This window comes from Zonotrichia albicollis, chromosome 1 (genome assembly GCF_047830755.1).
Source record: "Zonotrichia albicollis isolate bZonAlb1 chromosome 1, bZonAlb1.hap1, whole genome shotgun sequence".
NCBI classification, from domain to species: Eukaryota; Metazoa; Chordata; class Aves; order Passeriformes; family Passerellidae; genus Zonotrichia; species Zonotrichia albicollis.
The window spans coordinates 132,120,903-132,144,174 of record NC_133819.1 but is presented as its reverse complement, the minus strand read 5'-3'; the positions used below and the strand labels follow the sequence as shown (position 1 = coordinate 132,144,174).

The 23,272-nt window shown below is 42.6% G+C and overlaps 2 protein-coding genes across 4 annotated transcripts in view; one reads left to right on the top strand and one right to left on the bottom strand.

Moving 5' to 3' along the window:
- The first annotated feature begins 899 nt into the window (after positions 1 to 899).
- KCNS2 (potassium voltage-gated channel modifier subfamily S member 2) lies at positions 900 to 4,239 on the top strand. Of its 3 annotated transcripts, none has more exons than XM_074554501.1 (2): positions 900 to 918; positions 2,181 to 4,239. In XM_074554501.1, exon 2 carries the CDS (start codon positions 2,218 to 2,220, stop codon positions 3,649 to 3,651), a length of 1,434 nt encoding a protein of 477 aa, XP_074410602.1. In that variant the 5' UTR covers positions 900 to 918; positions 2,181 to 2,217; the 3' UTR covers positions 3,652 to 4,239. The 3 variants fall into 3 exon arrangements, with proteins under 3 accessions (XP_074410602.1, XP_074410608.1, XP_005479536.1); XM_074554507.1 differs by lacking the exon at positions 900 to 918 and adding an exon at positions 1,514 to 1,652; XM_005479479.4 differs by lacking the exon at positions 900 to 918 and adding an exon at positions 1,686 to 1,831.
- Positions 4,240 to 19,350: 15,111 nt separating this feature from the next.
- The window catches only part of STK3 (serine/threonine kinase 3), a 125,541-nt gene continuing 121,619 nt past the window's right edge, over positions 19,351 to 23,272 (bottom strand). The window contains exon 11 of the mRNA XM_005479477.4: positions 19,351 to 19,859. Within this exon, the coding sequence (XP_005479534.2) occupies positions 19,701 to 19,859 (159 nt within the window). The 3' untranslated portion in view covers positions 19,351 to 19,700. The remainder of the gene's footprint in view (positions 19,860 to 23,272) is intronic.

Sequence of the window (23,272 nt, the reverse complement as noted above, 5' to 3'; positions counted from 1 at the left end):
GTAGGAAAGCTGAGCAGGCTCTTGGACACCTGGCCAGTGGCATACACCAGGACTTATCTGCCCCACTTCATGTCTGCACTCATTTTCCTGGGCTCTTAAAGAGCTGACCTTTAATACTGGGGCCTCCTTGTAAATGAGGCTCACCTGTGGTTGGGCCTGGACGTTATAACCTCTCTTCCTCACCGAGGTTTTGAGGAACAAGCCGAAGGTGAAGTTTAGGACTGGGGTGGAAGCAAGAGAGGAGTTTTCACCCCCCTGCACACCCTGACCCTACAAAGCACTGGCAGCAGTGGGTCTCCGGGAGCCGGACTTCAGATGCGTGGGGTCACGAGGCAGCTGGCAGGAGACGATGTGGGTTATCCCGGCACAAAGCACCTGTCTCGGAGAATCTGTGCTCTGCTCGGCCGGCCCTGCTCAGGGCGGGGTCAGGTGCGCAGGGATTGCCACGACCAGGCTTCCCCCCGAGAAACTCGGCCTCACCCCGGGCTCAGCAACAGAGGGGAGATTTCTTCCCCAGTCGCCTGCAGCGTGGGCAGGGACACTGCCATCGCTGACCATGTCGCTGGACACTACTGCATGGGCGAGCACGAAAAGTGTACCCACCAAGAGCAGCAACAGCGCAAGGTCAGCCCTCCCAGCCCCGCTGCTCGAGGGGCCGCCGCTCTCGATTTCCCCCCCGACATGGCTGCAGGGCTGTGTGTGGAGGTCGGGGGTTCCCAGCAGGCGACTGAGGGGGCGGCGAGCGGCTTCAACTCGCAGCTCCGCTCCCCTCACACCGAATTGCTCTGACTTGTGGTGTCCCCGTCTTTCCTGTTGTCAGCCTCGGCAGGGACCCTGCTCAGGCGCCACAGCGAGGACCCGCGGGTGCCATGGCGGGCGGGGTAGCGGCGCCCGCTCCCCCGGGCCCTTCCCGGCAGGGTGAGGGGGAGAGGGGCGGGGGCGGGCGACGCCCGTCGGCAGAAGGTCCGCGGGTGCTCGGAGCCCCTGCGGCCGTGGGTGGGCGTCCCCCGTCCCCCCTCGGGAGGTTGTGCCGCTCGGAGCCGGCGCGAAGCAGGATCGCGGCGGGGAGGAAACCCGAGTTTGCGGCGCCGCTGCCGCCGGTGCGCGGGGGCAAGAGCGAGCGGAGGCACCTCCGGCACACCGGCTCCGCCGGGCCGCCCCTCCGCAGCCCCGGTGCCCACCCACCCGGCCCGATCGCTGCCGGCGGGGTCGGGCCGGGGGTAGGGGGGAGCGGCGGGGGCGGGCGGCAGCCGCGGGGGTCGTCGCCATGACGAGCGGGCGTGCCGCCGCCTCCCGCCGCTGAGCGGGGCGGCCGCTGTCCCTTCAGCACCGCGCGGCCGGCGGGGCCGTCCTGCCCTGCCCAGCCCTGCCCTGCCCTGCCCGGCACCGGCACCCCCCCGACACCGGCATTCCCTGGCACCGGCATCCCCCGGCAGCAGCATCTCTCTGGCACCGGCATTCCCCGACACCGGCAGCCCCCGGCAGCAGCACCCCTCCAGCAGCAGCACTCCCCCGGCACCGGCTTCCCCCGGCACCGGCAGCCCCGGGCAGCGAGGCGAGCCCTGGCGGCCCCCGCGGGCGGCGGCGATGGCGGGCGGGGGCCGGGGGCAGCAGGGCGCGCCGGCGGGGGGCCGCGGCCGCTGAGGCAGCAGGTAGGGCGGGCGCCCAGAGCCGCGGGCCGGGCGGGGCCGGGCGGGCTCCCCGCGGTCGGAGCGGGGCTCCGGCCCCTGAGGCGCGGCGTGGGACGGGACCCCGGGCGGCGGCGGGGGCTCCTGTGTGGCGGGGCCGGGAGGGAATGAAAGATCCGCGCCGCCCCGGTGGCACAAAGGCCGTGAGTAACGGGGGCTCGGGGGGAGCGACAGCCGCAGCCCAGGTGAAGGGCGAGGGGAGGGACAGGAGCATGCCGCGGGAACAAAGGAGCCTCCCTCAAGGTCTTCGCTGGGGCGTGGGAGAAAAGAAAAGAGGGAAAAGGGGAGAAACGGGGGCAGAGGGAGAAAAAGGGAGGGAAAGTGAGTGAACAGGGAGAAAAGAGAGAAAAGGGGGGAGAAGGAAAGGAGAGAAGGAGGGAGAGAGAGAGAAAAGAAAGAAGAGAAAAAGAAAAGAAAGATCATGAAACATCAGTAGGTGAACATGCTGTAGATTTGTTCATTTTGCCAACTTTCTGTGTAATTGAATCCTAGGTTTTCATTCCCTACCCACCTTTGGAAGGAGCTCACTATGACAGGGCAGAGTCTGAGGACTTTATCTGAAGCAAATTTTGAAGACAATGAGATCAGCATCAACGTTGGAGGCTTCAAGAAAAAGATGAGATCCAACACATTATTAAGGTTCCCCGAGACCAGGCTGGGCAAATTGCTGAGCTGCCATTCAAAGGAGTCAATACTGGAGCTTTGTGATGACTATGATGACACCAAGAATGAATTTTATTTTGACAGGAACCCCGAGCTCTTTCCTTATGTGCTACATTTTTATAACACTGGCAAGCTCCATGTGATGGGTGAACTCTGTGTCTTTTCTTTCAGCCAAGAGATTGAATACTGGGGAATCAATGAATTCTTTATAGACTCCTGCTGCAGTTATAGCTACCATGGGAGGAAAATGGAGCCAGACCAAGAGAAATGGGAGGAACAAAGTGACCAGGAAAGTACGACATCTTCTTTTGATGAGATTTTGGCATTCTACAATGATGCCTCTAAATTTGACAAACAGCCCTTTGGAAACATCAGGAGGCAGCTCTGGCTTGCTTTGGATAATCCTGGGTACTCGGTTTTAAGCCGTATCTTCAGCGTCCTTTCCATAGTGGTGGTGTTGGGCTCCATTGTGACCATGTGCCTGAACAGCCTCCCAGACTTCCAGATTGTTGACAGCAACGGGAACACCGAGGAAGACCCTCGCTTTGAAATCGTGGAACATTTTGGTATTGCATGGTTCACTTTTGAACTGGTGGCAAGATTTGCAGTAGCTCCTGACTTTTTAAAATTTTTCAAGCATGCCCTGAATTTGATTGACCTAATGTCTATCCTTCCATTTTATATTACATTAATTGTCAACTTGGTGGTGGAAAGTAGTCCGACTTTAGCAAATTTAGGCAGAGTTGCACAAGTCCTGAGACTCATGAGGATTTTCCGCATATTAAAGCTTGCCAGACACTCCACAGGTCTCAGGTCTCTTGGAGCCACTCTGAAGTACAGCTACAGAGAGGTGGGGCTTCTTTTACTCTACCTCTCTGTGGGCATCTCCATTTTCTCTGTAGTGGCTTACACTATTGAGAAAGAAGACAATGAGGGGTTAGCCACCATCCCTGCTTGTTGGTGGTGGGCTACTGTTAGCATGACCACAGTTGGCTACGGGGACGTGGTGCCAGGGAGCACTGCTGGCAAGCTGACGGCATCTGCATGCATCCTAGCTGGTATCCTAGTGGTAGTGCTTCCCATTACACTGATCTTTAATAAATTCTCCCACTTCTATAGGCGTCAGAAGCAGTTAGAGAGTGCCATGAGAAGCTGTGATTTTGGTGATGGCATGAAAGAAGTTCCATCTGTCAACTTAAGGGACTACTATGCTTATAAAGTTAAATCCCTTATGGCCAGCCTGACCAATATGAGCAGGAGTACCCCCAGTGAGCTGAGCCTGAATGATTCACTGCATTAGTGTACGAGTCTGACAGCAGTTTGCATGAGAGCTATCAAGAGCTGTTTATAAATGTTTTCCTATTTGTCTTTTTTTTTTCCCCTAGAAGATGGTGTTGCTGACACTGCACTTTGCACTTGAGAAACTAAAGACATTTCTATTACAAGTTAACAGTTTGCACATTTTCATCTTGTTGCATAAGAGTACTGAGTGCTGACTTTTCCATACAAATGTTACCACTTTCATGCCATTACTACTAGTGGTATAGTGATGATCTGTTGCTTTGTGCATTTTCTCATATGAGCAGAGAAATGAATGTACCCAAGTGGAATAAAAATTCTCAGCTGTGACATGAGTAATGAAAAAATCACCTATCACCTATACTGGTGTCTGTACTAGTATAAGACTTCCCATGCATTTTACAATGGTTTGAAACAGCCACCTGTGAGTCACTGACATGCAACACTTCTACCTATATTACTGACCAGTGATTCTGATCATCACTTGCCTGAAAACACCTCTGAGTTTGCTTATTCTTGAGAATGTGTGTTAAAATCTGTGTGTTCTTGTTCTGAAATGTTATGTATAATAATATTTTTCAGAATCTTCTGGGCATAGACCTTCCTCTGTTTCCAAGATTAGATCAATACTGAGCCCTCTAAAAAAGGCCACCCCTCATTTTCAGATAGCTACATATTCAAAGACTACATTTCCACAAGTGACTTCAGGAATGGAGGCCCATCTAGAGCTCTAGAATCCCATTTCCAGAAAGGATCTGCTCACAGCTTGGTCCCAGTGCAGCTGCAAATGTGTTGTATCAGTCCATCAAAAAGGTTTTGAGATTAGACATATGAAGATGTGGGCTTTAAACAATTCGAAGCACCAATGAAAAACTTGGATTTGATTAATGAAGTGAAATATTCCCACATGAACAGTACAGGCAGCATTTTAGGAACTGACATTCATATACTGCAAAAAGACTAATTATAAAGATGCCATATGTGATGCTGAGATATAAAATCTAATTTTATCGGTAAAGCTTGAAAGCAGGTGTTGATGACAGACAATTCCATTAAAATTTCTGCCAAGGAATCTCTAAGCAAAAAACCATTTTCACTCAGAAAGAAATTCTCAATTTACAGCTAAGGGAGAGTCTAAGGGCCTAAGAAGGGAACAGATAAAGAGCTTAATACTGCACTATCTGTGGGTAGATCCTCCTACCTACTTCTGTGATGTAGTCAATTTTAATCCTTTCAAGGGCTGGCATGTACTTGTTTAAAAAAACAAAACAAAACACGAGAGAACAGATCATATGCAATTTCAAGAGTAATAATGAATCTGCATAGAGTTGGTTTTTGAGTGCTCAGTCTCCTCCCTTACGCAATTGTACAGAGATCAAACACTTGTAGTCAACAGGCAGAAGCCACTGCTGCCCTCTTTTTACATCTGTGCTAGAAAACAAACTACTGGCACTCAGTGGGCAGAACAGCATTTCTCTTCAGATCCTACTGCTTTTCCATCCCATTCATTACATATAACGTTCCAATTAATTTTTTGTTAGTTTTACTTGTGAAGACTAGAGAGGTGCAGAAATGAAATTCAATCTAGTTAGAAGAAAAAATACTAAAGCTGAAATTGTCTTTTTGGAAGACTGTGTTTTTAAACCATGACAAAGGGTGGCTCAACCAACAAAATAAAGCAAATATGGTATGAATAGGTAATTGCCTCATTAAGGCTATTAGAGGTTGCATCTTGTTCTGGATCCTTTGATGCTGTATCAGCTCCACGTAAAAAACAGAAAGCTGAGCACCCAGGATCACATTTCTGTTTGCCCAGTGATCCATGACAGAATACACAGTGTGAAATAACTTACTCTCCCCCCACCACCATTTCTGTTGGACACCCTCCCCTCACATCAGTAGCTGATTTAGGCCATGAAGTGTGAGGGGGAAAAGGTCATTTCCAACCTTACCAATTTCCAACAGAGCCTGCACAAGTTATAAGTCAGTTGGCAAGCCATTGCTTGCTGTCCCTGAGACTGAAAGTGTCATACACGTGGTCCTGAAGGTACACCTGGATAACCTGAATTTGGTGACCAAACTTGAAACATTTTGCTAAGGTTTACACTGCTGGATAGGGCCGGTTCAATTCCATTTCTGTAGAAATGGATAAATTCAGCATAAATTCAGGCATAAATTCAGCATTCCTGTCCCTGATTCATACTGCACATGTGCACACCCACAAACAGCCACCTGACACACAGAGCAGCATGAGGTCACCCCTGGAACTGAGACACGAAGAAAGAAACAAGGGGAGGAAGAGGTGGGCATGGGCAGCACATACCCTCCAGTCAGGTTACCTGCTGCAAGGTTTGCAATTCTCTCACTGATGCAAAGGACACCCCAAACTCTGTCTGTTGGGTGGGGCTTTTGGAGAACTCAGCTCCAGGCAGTGGTTTTACCTCAGTTTAATAAACAGTAGATTTACAGAGCTGAAAACCGGAGACTTTGAGAGCAGTTATTTGGTGAGCCCTGTAGGCTTGCCAAAGAGCCACAAATTCCCTCAAGCTGTTGCTTGTTAAACATTGCAAAGGTTGGATTTAACTTTGCAACACATCATTTCAATAACCTATAGCTTATCTTATGTTCTAGATTTATTATTATTTGTAGGACTGATGTTCCGTCATTTCTGCAAATATTCACTGTAACATGTTCAAATTGCATTTCACTAAAGAAAATGAAATACCCAAGGAATTCCAACTTTTATTGTACTGGTTGAAAGGAATTTTCATTATTGCATTTTTATATAAGTGCTTTTGATCAAAGACACTAAATAAATAAAGTACTGAAATTTAAGATGTTCTTATTATCATGGCAATTACTTTACACAGTGCACAGGAATTCCTTTCATAAACTTAACTGACTCCATGTTAAAAGTAGTCACATTTTTGCTCCCCCCTCCTCCTGAAGACCATTCCAGAGCTCTCCAAGGCTTGCACAACTTTTAGCACAATTTTATTAATGGCTGCTTTATACAAGTTTTTTTTTTTTTGCCAACACTGTTCTTTAGCTTAAAAATTTCATTTTCCTCTTAGTGTATTTATAGACAGCAACCATATGGCCTTACATACGCATTTTCACAGGTTTATACCTCTCAAGCTTCCTTTTAGTTTTCTTTTTGCAAGTCCTGTTCTCCTGGCCACACTAGGGGATGTAGCCCTTTTTTTGCATTACTCCTGCTCAGATTTATTATGTTTGAGCATTGGACAGTACTGTACAGCAGTTTTAATATTTGCTTATGGCTAACAGAATTTTTTACTGAGCAGAATAACAATTTAATGATTTCAGAAACATTGCTGTCTTAGCTGCCCCCAAAATATCTAGGTAAGGAGAACAGGGCACATCTTTCCTGCCATTTTATGAAGTAATGTCTATTCTAGGGCTCAGTGCAGTAAGTGCTGCAAAAACTTACCTCTCATTAAATAAAAGCTACAGGAAAATGTTTACTTTACACTTTGAAGAAAAAATGCAATCTCTCCAAAGCTTCACAGGAGGGAAGAGACTTTTTGCACAGTCAGTACTTTTGCCAGATTTCCTCACTCACTGCTGTGTGAGAGCAGGGCATCTGCACTGCCACACACCACTGGGTCAGGACTGAAGGATGAGAGCACTAACTGGCTACTTTGTCCAGAGCTGGTCAGGAATCTGCTCACTATGGATGTGCAGTTTTCTAAAGAACATTGCAGGAGCCTGTGCTCCTCCTGCCTGTGACAGTCACCTTTGTGGCACCAGTGAAAATGCTGTGCCTACTCCCTTTCCTCTGAGAGCTTTGTATCATTTAAATGAGAATTGTGGTAATATTTCAAATGAGGTAACTCACTTTATTGCAAAGAATAAACTGTTAGAGAATCTGGATTTCTAGTACAAATCTAGGGTATTATGAGAGTCAGAGATGCCCTTGAAAAGCAAAATGTTACATTATGTTCCTGAGATGTAAAATCTATATATAGCTTGTGATTAAGCTTTTTATGTATGTTCAGATTTTGTATTATTGCCTGGTTTATTACTCATTTGCTTTCATCAGTTGCTAATTCTCTCTTTCCCTGCAGACTTTCCATTTTGAAAACAGACTGGTTTTTCCTCCCATGTTATATAGAGCATGGGCCACTTCACACTGCAAACTTAAAACCAAAAAACTTTGCATTTAGTTTTCCAAATTTATTACCTCCAGTATTTGTACCTTTTTGTATAGAACTTTACAAGACTGCAAGGAACTAGTGTATTTGGTGCTCTTTGTACTGTGTGTCTTGTCCCAGTAGTGTGTAATGCACTAAATAACTCAGTTTTGTGCCACGAAAAGGAAATTAAACGCATAAAAAATTATCTTTTACCAGAAATCTAAAACTGATTTAAGTTTCAGGACATTCTGAGTAAATATTATAATCAGAGAAGCCTGAGTCTCATTGTGCAGATAAGTTTTTTTAAACATGCACATCAGGCTAGATTTCTATTCTTAGAAATGCTCTTAATTGGTGGTTGTGGTGGGGAACCCACATTTTTCAGTTGAACAAACAGTACAAGCCTCTTGTTCTCTACCTGACAGATTAGGGACTAAACAACATACCACCAGCATTTGTAGGCACTAAATCAACTTGACACGACCTTTCATCTCTTCCAAAATAAGCCCCATCCCTAGAGGCCCCAGCTGTGCACATATAAGCCCCTGGAGTAACTGCTCCTGCTGTGCTGGTTATCCATTTCCTCCCACAATGCTCCTGACTTTAATCTACCTTTGATGGTGCTTTCAAACAACATTCAACCCAAGGCACCAGTCATATCCCTTGGTGAGGTGTTGTGCCAGAAATGTTCTTTTCTCATTATGTTATTCTTATTTTCTTTTCCAATTTATGCACCTGGCTTCCCATTAAGTTACATCAGAAATTAATTTGATCTCCTGTAACTAACTTTCAAGTTGCACACTATTCAGACAGGATAAAAGAATGTTCCCATCTGATTTCTGAAGCATTTTTTACTGATTCTGCCTTTTTACTGAAAAAAAATATTTTGCTTCTCATCTGAGAATAATTTACAGGGTTAAAAATAGAGCAATGGGTAATACATTATTCAAAGCAACAGTTCCACAGAGCAATCACTGAAGCTGCTAAGAAACATAACTCTCATTAAAAATTGTGGATCTCTTCACCCCTCAGATATAAAATTACGAGTTGTCAAGTGGAGGAAGCAACCTCCAAACAGTCTAGAAAGTGTTTCCCAAGATCACATGACACTGCTGGCAAAGGTCTGGCTCTGGAATTTATTTGCCCTGCTGGAAATGAGGATGGAGAATCATCTCGCAGGTGTTGGGACTCACGCTGACCTCCCACTGCAGAAATTTGTTTGCCTGACATCGCCTCACCCTTTACACACAACCCTAAATCATGTAAGTCCTCACTTGAATAAACACATGTATTTGCCATAAGAGGCAGTGGCACAAATCCAGCATTTCAGCTTCACAGAAGTGCAAAGAAACATCAGCACCTCCCACTCTTGCTTTTTTTCTTTAAGGGTACTAATGGGCTCTGGCTTCTCACAAATCCCTGTTCAGATATAAACAGGGCTAAGTTTTCAGGAATTGGACAAAGACTGCTATAAATCTGACAATTCCTTCTACAGATCTAAAGCAGCCCAAGAGCTGCCCATTTTCAGATACACGGTCCAACATCTGCTTGTTGTCACCCAATGTACAGATGTTCTGTGTGTGCAAAAGTCTGTGTAGCTTTGAGCAGACAATTCCACTGATGATGCTGTTGACTTTCAAAGAAAACTCTTCATCTTACTTGGAAGATGAGTGGTACTCACACAGCAGCTGAGTTTGCTTGCCAGCAGCTGCTGTGCTGCCCATCCCAAGTCCTGTACCTCCTGCTTCACCCTCTCTGTCTGCCATAGCCTGATGAGGCTATTCCTGCAGCCTCCATGACATATGAGAAAAAGTGATGTGCTGGGGTTGTAACACAGCAAAATGGGGGTTTGGAGTTCCTGAATTAGGAACATCAATCCCACTAACTTTCAGTAGAAATTATCCTTTCAAATTACTATGCTGTTTTTGAAATTCATGTTCCATCCCATTCTAGGAAATGTTCTGAATACTGACACCCTACCATAGCCCCATTAAGGAAGATCCATTTGATTACCATTAGGTAAATTCTAATTTATTTCCATTGTATCAGTGCCTAGGCATGTCAGACTATGGGCTAGCACCTCCCTGTGTTAGGTTTTCCAAGTATGGCAGAAAATTGTGGTTTACTTTTGGGAAAAATCTACTCTCTCTGTTATTTCATTCTTCTTTCCATACCAAGGCACACCTTCCTACTGCCATAGTTGGCATGATCATTTTTTAACATTTTGATCCCTTCCCTATTGAAGGAAGAAGCCCTGGATGTATTTTTCTTTGGTGAGCTGTTCTCAGCATTCCCTGTGGGAGCATGCTCTGAAGAAGACAGCTGAAAGCAGGGAAGAGGTGATGCCACTTGCAAGCACCTTCCAGAAGAGTGGCTTATCCCCATCCTACTCACCTTTTGTGTCTTCCCCTCTCTTGCAGGGTCAGCAGAGAGGCAAGGCAGGCCCCACAACAGGGACATCTCAACCAGCCAAAGTCAGGATGCAGCTCCTCCAATCCTTCCTTCCTCAGCCTGGCAAGTGAACTACCAGGCCTGACTGTTGATTTTTGCAAGGGACATCTCAGCTGCAGTATTGGAAATGCTTTATAAATATAGGGAAATTTTGCTTATGCTTTTGATGGCAAAAATGCTTGGGCCTTCCTTATACATTGATGAGGGCAGCCCCACTCCTGGCTTTCAAATTCCCCAAATTGGAACTGTACTGGTGCTCTCCCCAGTGCTACCAGTGCACTGCTGGAGAGCACAAAGGATTCTGCCTCATGTGAGGCAGAGTAACACAGCACTGGCCCATCCACCAGCACAGAGAAAAACAAATATGCTTCCTCACACTCAGCAGGAGCCCCAGAGCACCAAAACAATTTAACATGCTGGGAAAGGAACAGAGGTGACAGGTGCATTTGATTTCCTTGGGAATCCCTTTAGATTCAGAGAAAGGTCAGTCTAGACATACCAAGAATACAGAAGAAAAAGTCTTTGCTAGACAGTTAATGATACCTGAAACAAAACACCTGACAATTTTCCATCCTGAGAAACCAGTATTATAAAGCAAAGTGCATCTTTTCATCTTCCCAGAGAAGATGAGAGGAAAGCCATAGGGAATGAAAAGTTAGTCTGTTTCTGTTCTGAGCTTTTAAAATAAAGCATTAATACAATGCAGCCCAGAGAAGAACAAACCTGAAGGGAAAACAAAGCTGCAACTGAACAGTGTTCCAATTCTTTCCTTGCAAAGTGCACAGGGCAGTCATGTCTTGCATGGTCTCATTTAGAGATCTGGACCAAAAGTCAGAGCCCACCTTCCCAATGTTTCAACTTCAAATTTCTACACACAGCCAGGAGTGTTAGACATATCCTCACTGGGTCACAGCATGGCACTCCCAACACGAGGCTGGCAGCTGCACAATACTGGGGAGGTAAGGCCATGCAGGTTCTGTCACTTGCTGAGATGAGGGAACACAGCAGCTGCCCATTCAGCCCCGAGCAGCCTCGACCCACTGATCAGGACAGAAGCTGGGAGACAGCTCAGAAATGCAGCACCAGCTCTTCTAAAAAAGCCTGAATGGTTGCTCCTCGTGCTGGAGCAAAGAGCTGAACTAAACAGTTCACATTAGTCAAACACTGTGCAAATAAGACTTTCTCCTACTCTAGCTGAAAGATAGGACCAAACTGTTGAGGTTTTTGTGGAGGCAGTAACTGAAGACAAGTGCTATGAGATGTATAAACTTATGTCAGTTGATGGACTGAATAAATCAGCACTAGCTACACTTAAAAGGCTTCAAAATTATACTTATTCTTGGAATAAATTTGCATTAAAATTTGGGATGCAGGATTACTGTATTGCTGGTCCTATCATCCTAGAGATCCTCAATTCCTTACTTATTCTAATAATTACATATTTGGGGGCTGTTTAAACATCTGCTTGTCAACAAAATTATAATTACACTAACTGGGAGAAACAGGCTTCTTGGGTTTGTTGAATCTAATACAACACTATTGCTATTGATTTTATCCACATTACATTGTGGAATGTAAACAGCCTCAAAAACAAATCTATTTTTATAAAAGCTGAGTAATCAGTGGTGGATGTGTTTCCTTAGCAGGAGAGATACCCACATACCTATAGTGGGTTACCAAATTGCTTTTGGTTGTTTTAGAGTTTCTAATGGAATGAGAGACTCTTGGAATGAGTCAGAGCAATATTTCAGTTGTATTTATTGAAAATTTATTGAAATACTGAACCAGTACTCATCACATCAGAGAATTCTGTTAACTTTCTGAGGTAAATCAGATTTAGACTAAGCAATTGTATGTGTATATAAATTGGTGCAGTGCTGAACATTAATACAGTCATCCCATTATCTTCTGAACAGTCTCAAGTCCATTTTCTCTAAAGATCAACTAACAGGAAAAGCAACGCAAAATTTCTTCTGGATTTCAGGAAAAGTTATTTTATTAATTGTACTAACAAGTGAAGCATTTGACTTGTTTCTGCATTTTTAATACAAAACACTTCGAAAAATTCTAGTCTTCTTTCAGCAGGAAAAATTGGTATATGACAAATAAATACGACTTATCTAGACTGAAATAACAGCTGCACTTTTAAAAGAATCTCATGCTTTTGGATATGGTTGCTATGAAAAATGTACTGCTACTTAATCCTTCCTCAAATAATCTCTGACCTCCATAATCTCTGGACTATGACACCTGTTTTCATGTGCGATGAGAGATCAAAAGGACACCTCTTGCTGTTAAGCCCATATACCCCACTGTACTGCAATAAAAATGAAATATCAATTGATGCATCACACAAAAGGCTTAGTGTCATATAAATCAACTCAAAAGCTTTTGGTATCCCTCTTTGATGTATTTGCTGTGAGGCTTTTTTTAACAGCAACCATGCAGGCCTTGGGAGCCAGGAGGAGTGCAAAGCAGCAGAAAGATCTGAATAGGGGAAAAGAAATAGTGCTAGAAACATCTGAGGGCCACAGCCACCTTCTCATGCATCAATCCTTCCAGTAGCACCGAGGGAATGAAAGGAGGAATGCAGGGGTAGGGTGCTTGTTTCTGGGCTCACCTGTATGCAGCAAAGGAACAGCTGTGAGAATTATACTGGTCAGCTCCAAATACTGTACAGGGGAGTGAAACAGGACTGGGAGGACTGAGCTTTTCTCTGGGAGAAGCTAGGGAGAGATACTGCAATATCTGTCCTCAGAAGAAATATCCACAAAGAGAGAAAACCAGTTTTTAGTAAACAACATGTGGCCTAATTAATTTGACAGAGGAAAATATATGCAGGTACATTAGCATGTGGCCATGTATATTTACAAATTTAATTTCTGTAGCTTTGATACCTAAAGGAAAAATTTTAAAGGCTGCTGGGCTTTGCAGTGCCATGGTAAATGGTGAATGCCAATAATGTTTCCCCCCATTGTGACAGAGAAAAAATCTGTATTTGAGCCCAGAATCAGATTACAGTTTTAATTCCTTACAGTGTCTTCTTGCTGCCTGGGCAGCTCCCTACTTAGCGCCCAGTTTGCCCCCTCTGAATTTTCTGTGGCCTTTAGAAAGGCCTGTTTGCACCAAACAAGTACCAGCACCAGGCAAGAACTCTGGCTGTTTGCCAACACCACATGAAAAATTCCTGCTCACACCATCACTTCTGGGAAAGCTAAAGCCAGCACCCACACTAGGAACTTGGGAGGCTGAGGAAAAGTGCTGATGCACTAAGGTAGGTCCTGGCACAGGGCATGGAGAGGTTGTTAGCTGAACTCTTCCACTGCACTGAGATCACTTCCTAAATATTTTTTGTACATCAATAAAAAATGGACACAAGGAACTTTATTTTTCCCAAAGGCCATGGGCCATGCTGCAGTCCAGTCAACCAAGTAAAGCAGCATCAGAAACTGTTTGCCACCACAGCATGGCTTTGTCCCTGAGGTAACAGCTGGCTCCTCCAAGGCTTCCCAGACCACAGGCATTGATTTGAGCTCAGTGCTGCCCTGCTGGGGATCAACAGCTCCCAGGCTCACACTGCTCTCTGCGCAGAGCAGGGCTCCCTGCTGTGGGCTGGTTCCTCGCACACTGCAGGAGCCCCAGTGCCTGCAGCATGGCCGGCAGGGAGAGGAGCAGGGGGACAGCAGCGGCTTCCAGCAGGGCACAACACTTACAGGACATCCTGAGCAGGGGCACAGCTCAGCCAGCCCTCCAATGAAACCATCTCCATCCATGTCTGCCCAGAGCTGGAGCATGCAAAGTCTCTCCATGCACAGACAAACATCTGCCATCAGAAACGTCTGTAACCCCAAAGAAAGGAGGAGAAAACACCCCCACTTTGGTGACTTTGATTAGGTTCTTTTTTCATTTTTATTTACTTGGCATTGTTATGGTATGTTTCCATTTATATAAAGCTTAAAAAAATTTAAAACTTCTATCTTTAAAGGATGAATAAAGCATGAACATCGAAGACAATAAACATTAATGGAAGAAAATCAGATGTGAAACATCAACACAGAGCAGTAAGTTGTACAGATGACTACCTGATTTGCTTTTTTCAGCCAACACATTTTTCCTCACATCCACAGTTAGCCTCATAAGCCACCTGGCCATCTGCAGATGCCATATTCTTTTTCTTCTCTCCCCAAAGAAAACTTTTAAAAATTGTTTCTTTTTTCCTGTTTCTGTGACAAACACTACTCTTCTCCAATGCAGACGACTCTCTGAAGGCCTAGTGAAATGAAGTGTGAATCTGTCCTGAGGACTGTGTAGCAAATAACGGAAAAAAGTATAAAGCATCTGTTGGTCTGGGACTAACAATTATTCTGAAAGATTTGCTCAGAATCTGAACATCCCATCCTTTCAAAGAAAGAAAAAACAGGACAGCTGAGACTTCAGTGATCTCTGAATAGAAAAAGAGAATAAAAGCTCTTGCTGACATCTACATGTGCCAACTATGTGCAAAGGACACTTGGCTCAGGGGATGCTCCTAAAAAGTAATGCCCACATTCATTTTCCTGAGCAGGAGGAAGAGAATGAGGAAAATATGGGGAATTTTCACATATGCTTTAAAAATGCTAAGACATTAAACCAAATCAAAATGGATGAGAGCATACCATGTAAAAGATAGGCCCTTTCCAGAATGAATGCACTGAACAAAGAGTAGAAACACATTTTGTGAAAAAGTATTTCACAAATGCAACTTAATACCTTCACACTAAGCCATCAACGTAATTAGGCTTGCTCCAAAAAGCTTAAGCTATTAATTGGCTTATTAATATCCATTTGGCACAACACAATCATGAGAAACAACATGGGCTATGCAGGATGTGTCCAAGGCTTTCATTGTCAATAGTGGGCATAGCACTGCTGCATCACAGCCTGGCATGGAAATATCCCACAGCAAATTTCCCAGCCAGCTGCATGACACAGCCTCAAATTGCACCAGGGCAGGTCTTAATTTGGTACTGGGAAAAAATTCTTCACTGAAAAGATTGTCAGGCACTGGAACAGCTGCCCAGGGAAGTGGTGGTGTCACTATCCCTGGACGTATTGAAGACACGTGGATGCTGCACTGAGGGCCATGGTTTAGTGTGGAGTTTGCAGGGCTGGGTTAACACTGGACTCGATAATCTTGGATCTATTTCAAGCTAAATTATTTAACATGCATCACTGCCTTTGGAAACACAGAAAGAAATGTCACTGTAAGCTGGACTCCAATTGAAGAATTTTCACATATTTAAGAATGCAAAGAAATAAAGACTTTCTTACTTCATGAGGTCTTTCTGATGAGCTTTATAACCAGGTATACACTTAAGAAAGAGTAACCCTCAGCATACCACACTGATAGAGCCATATGCAGACCAAGTGCTTCACAGAAGTTGTACAGTACACATTCTGCTTGGAAGCACCAGTGCCTTTCCATGGTGAGTCAGGCTATCCCATGTACCTGGGCAGGGATTCACTCACCATGAGCCATAATTATATCTGAAATTTGAACACACTGAATGGAGAAGCAACCCAAAGCCACTGTGCATGCTCATCAAAATACACTGTGCAATGCAGACAAGCTATTTTTTGCTGTAAATAAGTAGTAAATAATTACAATATCCAATAAACGTCAGATTAATTCAGATTAGCATCAAATTTTTGTGACTTCAAACATCCCGGGGTTCACTAAGGAGCATCAGTCATGAGTTCCTTTTACTGAAATGTATTTGTGGGCAAGTTATTAAGAGAATAATTTTAAAAAGTCAGAAGAAACAGGTAATAGAATTATATTCCAGACATTAAATGTAGCCACTTTTCTACTCAAGTCTATCAATTGCCTACTGGTTTTCTAGTGTCATGAGAACAACAAAGGAACAACTCATACCCCTTATGTGCACTAGCACCTCCAAGTTTAGGAAGACAGCCAAGATATTTGAGTGATGCTCAGCTGTCTCAGGATTAGGCCTTCAGCAACATCAGATTGCAGAGAGAAGACTTCCACAGAGAACTGAGGATTTCTGGCCTGATCTATTTTCATGGGATCCTCAGACTTCTAGTTCTTGCAGCACTGTTGTGATCTGGAAAAATCCTTTCCAGAGCTGACTTTGAGAGACGTGGGTTTCTGTGCTCACAGTGTTACAGAAAGGAAACAAAGCATGAGGGATGACTACGGAAATGAACATTAATGATTATTATTAAGATCATTTTGCTTCAGTTAGAATGAAGAAGTCAACAATTATACAGGAAAAATTAGCTTTTATTAAAAATGTTTAGTAATAAGCAATGATTTTCCAAAATTGTTTTAACTTACTAAACCTAAACATACAAAGTCAGAAGCAAACAAGAAATTGCTTGGTTAAAATCCTATTGAAGGTTAACTTGTCAGTAGTTCTATTAGATTTCCTGCAAGGCTTGCTTTTAAAATATCTTATTTATTGTTCTATTGGTTTTCCTTTATAGAGATGCTCATCCTCCAGTAGAGATGTGTAGTCAACAACATGGATGATTTGATTCATTTGTACAAACAGAGGAAAGAAAAAATGAGTTGCATCCATCTCTGAGCACAATGTCAATGCTTGCAGAGGATCCAGAGGTTCCTATGCTGGCTGCTGAAGCCCAAGGCAGCTCTTACACTGACTGCAGTTTGCACCATACCAGAATGGCAACATACCAATTTCATATTAATTTATGAAAGTATTCTTTGGTCACAAACATCCTGTACCTACCCAGTTTACAGTGCATCAGATGCTACTTTTCACCCTTTTCAGTAGCTTGTTTTATTTGTTTTATTCATGCCATTCAGATTTTCCTCATGCATATATATTCCATTTCTGTGTGCATGCATGTGCACAAAGTCTGAGTTGTTTCTATGTAGACATATCAGGATAGAAAAAAAGGATGTCATTTACCTTCTGATAGCTTTCAGATGTCAGACTGCAACAGCTCTAGTCTAAAATAGCCTTTTATTGGAGTCCCCACGGACTTCCCAGTCCATCTTTGGGGTACCACATTACTGAAGTTTTCAAAATACACAAAATAAGAAATTTGTGATCCTGTTATATTCTTGTCTATTACACTGTAAAGCCACATTATTCAAACTCAAAGTTTTATTTTTGGTGGGAAAAGTTTGAGTAAGGGAAAATCTAGCTGCTGAAAATGCAAGTAGGAGTGTCTAGACAATGATACTTTGCTTAAAAGGCACACCAAGAAAAGGCAAGCTAGGCTCCTCTCCTGATGGTTTAAACCTGCTCTATATTTTCTCTTTTATATATATAGATATGAATATATATGTGTGTATATCTACACAAATCAATGTATGAACACACATCTTTGAGCTTTTGAGAACAGAAAGTTCAAGAAGTAGAAATTACTTTAAATAAATAAGAACCACAGTAATAGGGGGAAGTTGATGCTGTTATTTTTTTCCTGCATTATGATTATAATCTAATGACACAGTGATATGTTTATACCATTTTTTACTTTACATCATTTAGTTGTATAAATGTGAGGCATAGGACTACCAGGTGCATTTTATCTTGCCTAAAGTAATTTTTATGGATCTTCTGTGTTCTTGCATTTTCACAAGGAATGGTCACTGCTCTAAGAAGTATGAAGAGAGTTGAGGATAAGGACGTTCTAATAATCACAATTAAGATTTATTTGCCTCTAGGGTTTACATGTCAGAGCGTGGTGTGCATGCAAACACACAGAGAATGACAAGGACAGCGATGGCTGGATACAGCTCAAACCCAAGCACTGGTACCAGCATGGCTGTAGAATGCTGATCCTCTAAGAACTTTTTGTTTCCATTGGCATAAGCTTTGTGACATAATGCATCATTTCCAAAATTGGCACTATTCCATCTAAATGGTCCACATATGTTGACAATTAATGTTAAGAGGTATGAGATGATTACTAACTTCCAGAAAACGTTTAACAGAAGATGCCCATACAGTAGTCACCATTAAAAGTTTAACAGCTGAAGGCTGAATGTAAAGATCTTTTCAGCTGTATTGTTTAAAGAAGTATGACTATCACAGTGAAGTTATTTACATACAAGGCAACGATAGTAAAGATTTCAATACAGAACACAGCAGATTGTTTAGAGAGTGGATCACATTTTCTGCGAAGTCTGAAATATTTCTTACAACATTGTAAATTCTACCAATAGATAGTCAACAACATAAACCAGACAAGAACTTATAAAAAGCTATTAAGAGCTTGGTCCTGCATTTCTGAGTCCCCAAAATCTACCAACAGAAGACTATAGGAATTTTGAATGTTTAGCAGTTGCAGGACAAACCCCCCAGAAAACTATTAAATGTTGCTTCTTTTCTGTACTTATTAAATATAAGTATTCAATTCATTTTCTTTGGTTTTTAAATTACTATCCCTTTGTAGCTACAATATGAAAACAAACAAACCCCAAAGCACTAATAATTCCCCTCTCCCCTCAAAACAGTGATTAAAAAAACCCCAAATGAAACAAAAAACATATCCAGAAAGTGTAGCTGTTACTTCATTATAAAACTACCGTGCAAAATAGAGGTTTATACTGGTCAGAATTGCAATAGCAATTGGAAGTTTACACTTAAGGAGTGACTGTAAGTATTGCTTCTCCTGAATAACAAAAATTAAAACTGATTAGGCACTTGTTTTCTTGTTTAATGACAGCTGACTCAGTGTGCGTACAAATGACAGAAATCCTCTCTCAAAGAATGCTCTGTAGTGTAACAACTGTACTGTACAACAGTCCCTGATTCAGGAGAGCAGAAAAAGACGTGCCTATTACTTACTTTATTCCTAAATTTTACTGCTATGAATGGGCTGGATACATGTTCAAGTGCTGTCCTGAATCAGGTTATGTGTTGAATTTGGAGTTTTAAAAGATACTACAGTGGTGAGCAGCTTTTCATTATACTACAATAGCAAGTTTATCTAATTTGACTCTGCTCTCCACAGTGTTATCCTAATACCTCCCAACAGAAAACAGGCATAAAATAAATAAGATAACCAAAGATTACATAATAAATATGCTACTATGTGGGAGAAAAATACATTGCAATATAAGGCTCGGTAGTGTTGCACAATCAAGAAAACATTCCAGGTGCTCCAAAACACAACTCCCAATGTACAACACCAAGTTATCCCTACCCACCTGAAAAAGATTGGGAAGTAACAGATTAAACTCCTATTACATTAAACATCTGAAAATGCAAACAAGTGCTAAAGTGTTTTGCTGCCTTTGCAGAACACCATATGAATATTCTTGAGTGCTGCAATTGTCGCTGCTGATGAAGGAAAATTTAACAGATTGGATTTTTTAAAACTCTCATAATCAAATTCCTTCTGGCTTACAAAGTTACCAGTGTCCATACTGACTCCTAGTATTATGTTTGAAAGGAAAACAAACTCAGAAATTTTGCTGCCTCCGTTTCTTCGCATCCATCGCATCTAGGATAGGTTGCCTCTTTGCAGTGTACCTCTGACGAAGCTCCTCAATTTCTCGTTCCATCATAGGGTCCAAAGCCTTTAGTCTCATCTGTAATTCTTCTAAACTCAGATTTTTTAACTGCAAAACAACCAAATAAAAAGTATTAGAAACTGTTTTCAACAAAAAAGAAAATCATTGCCTTTCATAAACCTTTAATTTATTGCATGGAATCATCTGCATTTAAAATGTGTTCTTTGTCAGGCCTATGTGTTTTTTTCCTGATGTAATTTAGTGCCATTCTGCATTTCTCTTTTGTTAGAATTGCCCATGTGCCATTCAGTCACATTATTCACCAGTGTGAAAACCGTCAACAAATTTAAAATAGCACATATAATTTCCTCTTATGAAAGGGATAATCTTTATTTTGTTTGCAAATAACCTGACATTGTAAACAAGCACAGTACCTAACTCATGGGTAAAAAAACCCAAACTTTTCTGAATCAACTACCAATGAGTCAATACTTCATTCATGAATCTAGGGCAGGCTTCTATCAACACAATCTGATCTGTTTTCCCTGAGGAATTAACTGCTACTTTTGATCTTTATCAGCAATTGAGGCATATAACACACACATAATACTGCTACATACAGTCCAAACCCCAGCATTATGACTTCTGCTAACAGGCAACACTGCATATAGTAAACAAATGATTTAAAGTCATAATAAAGAGAGTGGGCATATCAGAAATGCGTAACAGAGCATATGGAAAAGATGCACATTCTCATGCAACATCATTTTAACCATAAGGTTCCTAATGAAGAAGGAAATTAAACCCCACATGTCAAAATATCTTTGAGGACTAAAGATCCCAAGATCTGTATGAGCCTTCAGATGTGCTCAGCAATGTTGGTCTTTTAGAATCACAGAACATGCCAAGGTGGAAGGGACCCACAAGAGTCATCAATGTCCAACTCCTGGCCCTGCACAGCACAGCACAGCCCCAAGAGTCCCATCAGGTGCCTGGGAACATTGTTCAAGTGGTTCTTTAACTCTTTCAGGCTCAGTACTGTGATCACTTTGCCAGGGAGCCCTTCCAGTGCCCAACCACCCTCTGGGTGAAGAACCTTTTGAAATGTCCAACCTAAACCTCCCGTGACACAGCTTCAGGCCATTCCCTCGAATCTGTCACTGGGCACCACAAAGAGGAGTGCCTGCTCCTCCTCTTTCCCTCATGAGGAAGTTGTAGATGGCAGAGATCTTCCCTCAGTGTCCTGCAGGCTGAACAGATTAAAAGACTTCAGATGTTCTTCATATGGCTTCCCCTCCAGACCCTTCACCACCATCTTTGCCGCCCTCCTTGTGACACTTTGTTTGCCCTTCCTTGCTTTCTTCCAAAGACTCTTCTTCTCCTTATGAAGGAAAGAGTTGTCTCCCAAGGCATCAAACATAATCCATTTTATTGCACTCCTCCCATTTAACATATAGAAAAAAAGATAGGGGAAAGGAATTCCTCAGTCACCCAGAATTTTGCAGAAAAAGACCTTTCCATTTTAAGAGGAAGAAAAGATTAAAAATCTGCACTATTCTATTTAATTTTTAGCCCATTGATATATGTAACTCGCATATGATGCACTTTTCCATGAAGATATTCTCTTAGAGGAGTTAAGTGTCAGAGATTTTAAGTATAATGGGAAGAGATGTCAGTGCCAACTCCACTGCTTAACTGATCCCAACACAGCACAGATGAAAGGAGCAATAAACCCACATGTGACAGGAATAATGTATTTAGCACATGTGACAGGAATAATGCATTTGGGGTTCCACAGACCAGCAAATGCCTAAGGCAGACACTGAATAATCCTGTGTGTGTGTTTTGTGAGAGCTGCCAGTGATGAAGCCCTACCCACTCTTGGCCAGTCTGGACAGCCACTTATTCGCCCTCAGTCACCACTGCAGACGTCAAGCTTAAACTGCACAGAACAGACTCCAACTGATGTAATTACATAATTATTCTGCTCTGAAAAACGTTTTTTTCATAAATTAGCAGAGAAGAATGTGGTGGGTGAGTTTTTATTTAAATTTCAATCAAGAAACTGAGCCAGGAAACAGAATTAACTACTCTTTAAAACTCACAGACAGCTGGGATGAATATTAAAATATAAAGAAAATTAGTTTAAGCCAGGGACCAATAAACTTTCAGAATTATCTCAGACACATCTCCCAGGAGATCCAGATAGCCACAGTACCCATCTATATGAAAAGCTGATATTGAGGACACTTGAAGGAAGGGAATGGCAGAAAACAGAAGAGTTAGGAAGGTCTCACCTATCTGGCATCAGATGAGAAAACCACTTAATCAGCCACAGCTCAGTCTGGGAAATTATGTGTGTGTGTCTGTGCACATACGTTTCCTTGGCAAATTAAAAAATATATTTCTTTGACTTCTGTTTGTGCTATAGGTATTACCTCACAAACCCTAAAAGCCTGCAATAATCCAAACACTGAATGCAACAGCAAATATAGCAAATAAGATGTGTAGAAATATCTCAAACAAGATATTTCATTACTCCTATGTAATTTATTGCCCTGCATAAATAAATATTTTGGTTCAAATTCTTAAAGCAATAGAGCTCAGCATTCATTCACTTCCACTTGCAAACAGCTTCCAATTTAAACTGCCATAAATAATTCACCAAGTAGCTTGTAGCAGTAACTATTGGGGCTACTGGCATTAATGGGAAGGGAGAGGGAAGCAGTCAGCAGCACAAGCTACAGGAATTCAGAAAGGATTTCAATTTTATTTCAGTAGCTTTTTAAAAGCTGTTAACTGTAACACATTGTTACAATTACAATTGTAATCAGGATAGCATTTGTGTGACAATAATAGATAATTCCATTTCTGCCACTCCACATAACAGACCGAATTATGTCCTTTCAGAGATCAAACACCCACAACCATACAAGAGACAGTAATTAGTGTCAGGATGGGCCACTTCCAAGACAGAGGTCTTAATGGAGTTTCTGGTAGCAGTGTTTGTCTTCACTGGGACCTTTTATTTCACCAGATAATCACATTTGGGATTTGGGAAAGCAATAGTCCAAACTCCAACTTACAATGCCACACACAGACATAGCCTTTTAGAGTGAGTACACTTACCCAGTTTTCCAGAAGAAAGATTAGGTGTACAATGATAAAACTTTTCTCCTTAAAGATGTATTTGTTAACCCACTCATTAAAGAAAGCTACAATGCATAAGGGAAGCAAATCAAACAAGGAAGTCAAACCATGCCAGAGCCAGATGACTTTAAATAATTTCTCAAAGCTAATGTATTCTCAAGACACAGTCACAGGCAAAGAAGCCTCACTGAAATTCTCTGCTTTGCTAGGGCAAGGGAAATCAACTTTGCCTATTAAGAGACCAGACAACAAGTCATCCTTATGGGACAAAAGCTCCCAGTGCTGCAAGCTGAGTGCCAGCAGCTCCTGCCTCCACCTTCTCCTCTCCCTGATCTGGGGGAAAATCCTGGTGGAAGGCAAACTTTCAGAAA

Coding starts and splice junctions, on each gene's coding strand:
- KCNS2 (XM_074554501.1), top strand. CDS start 2,218: ATGACAGGGCAGAGTCTGAGGACTTTATCTGAAGCAAATTTTGAAGAC.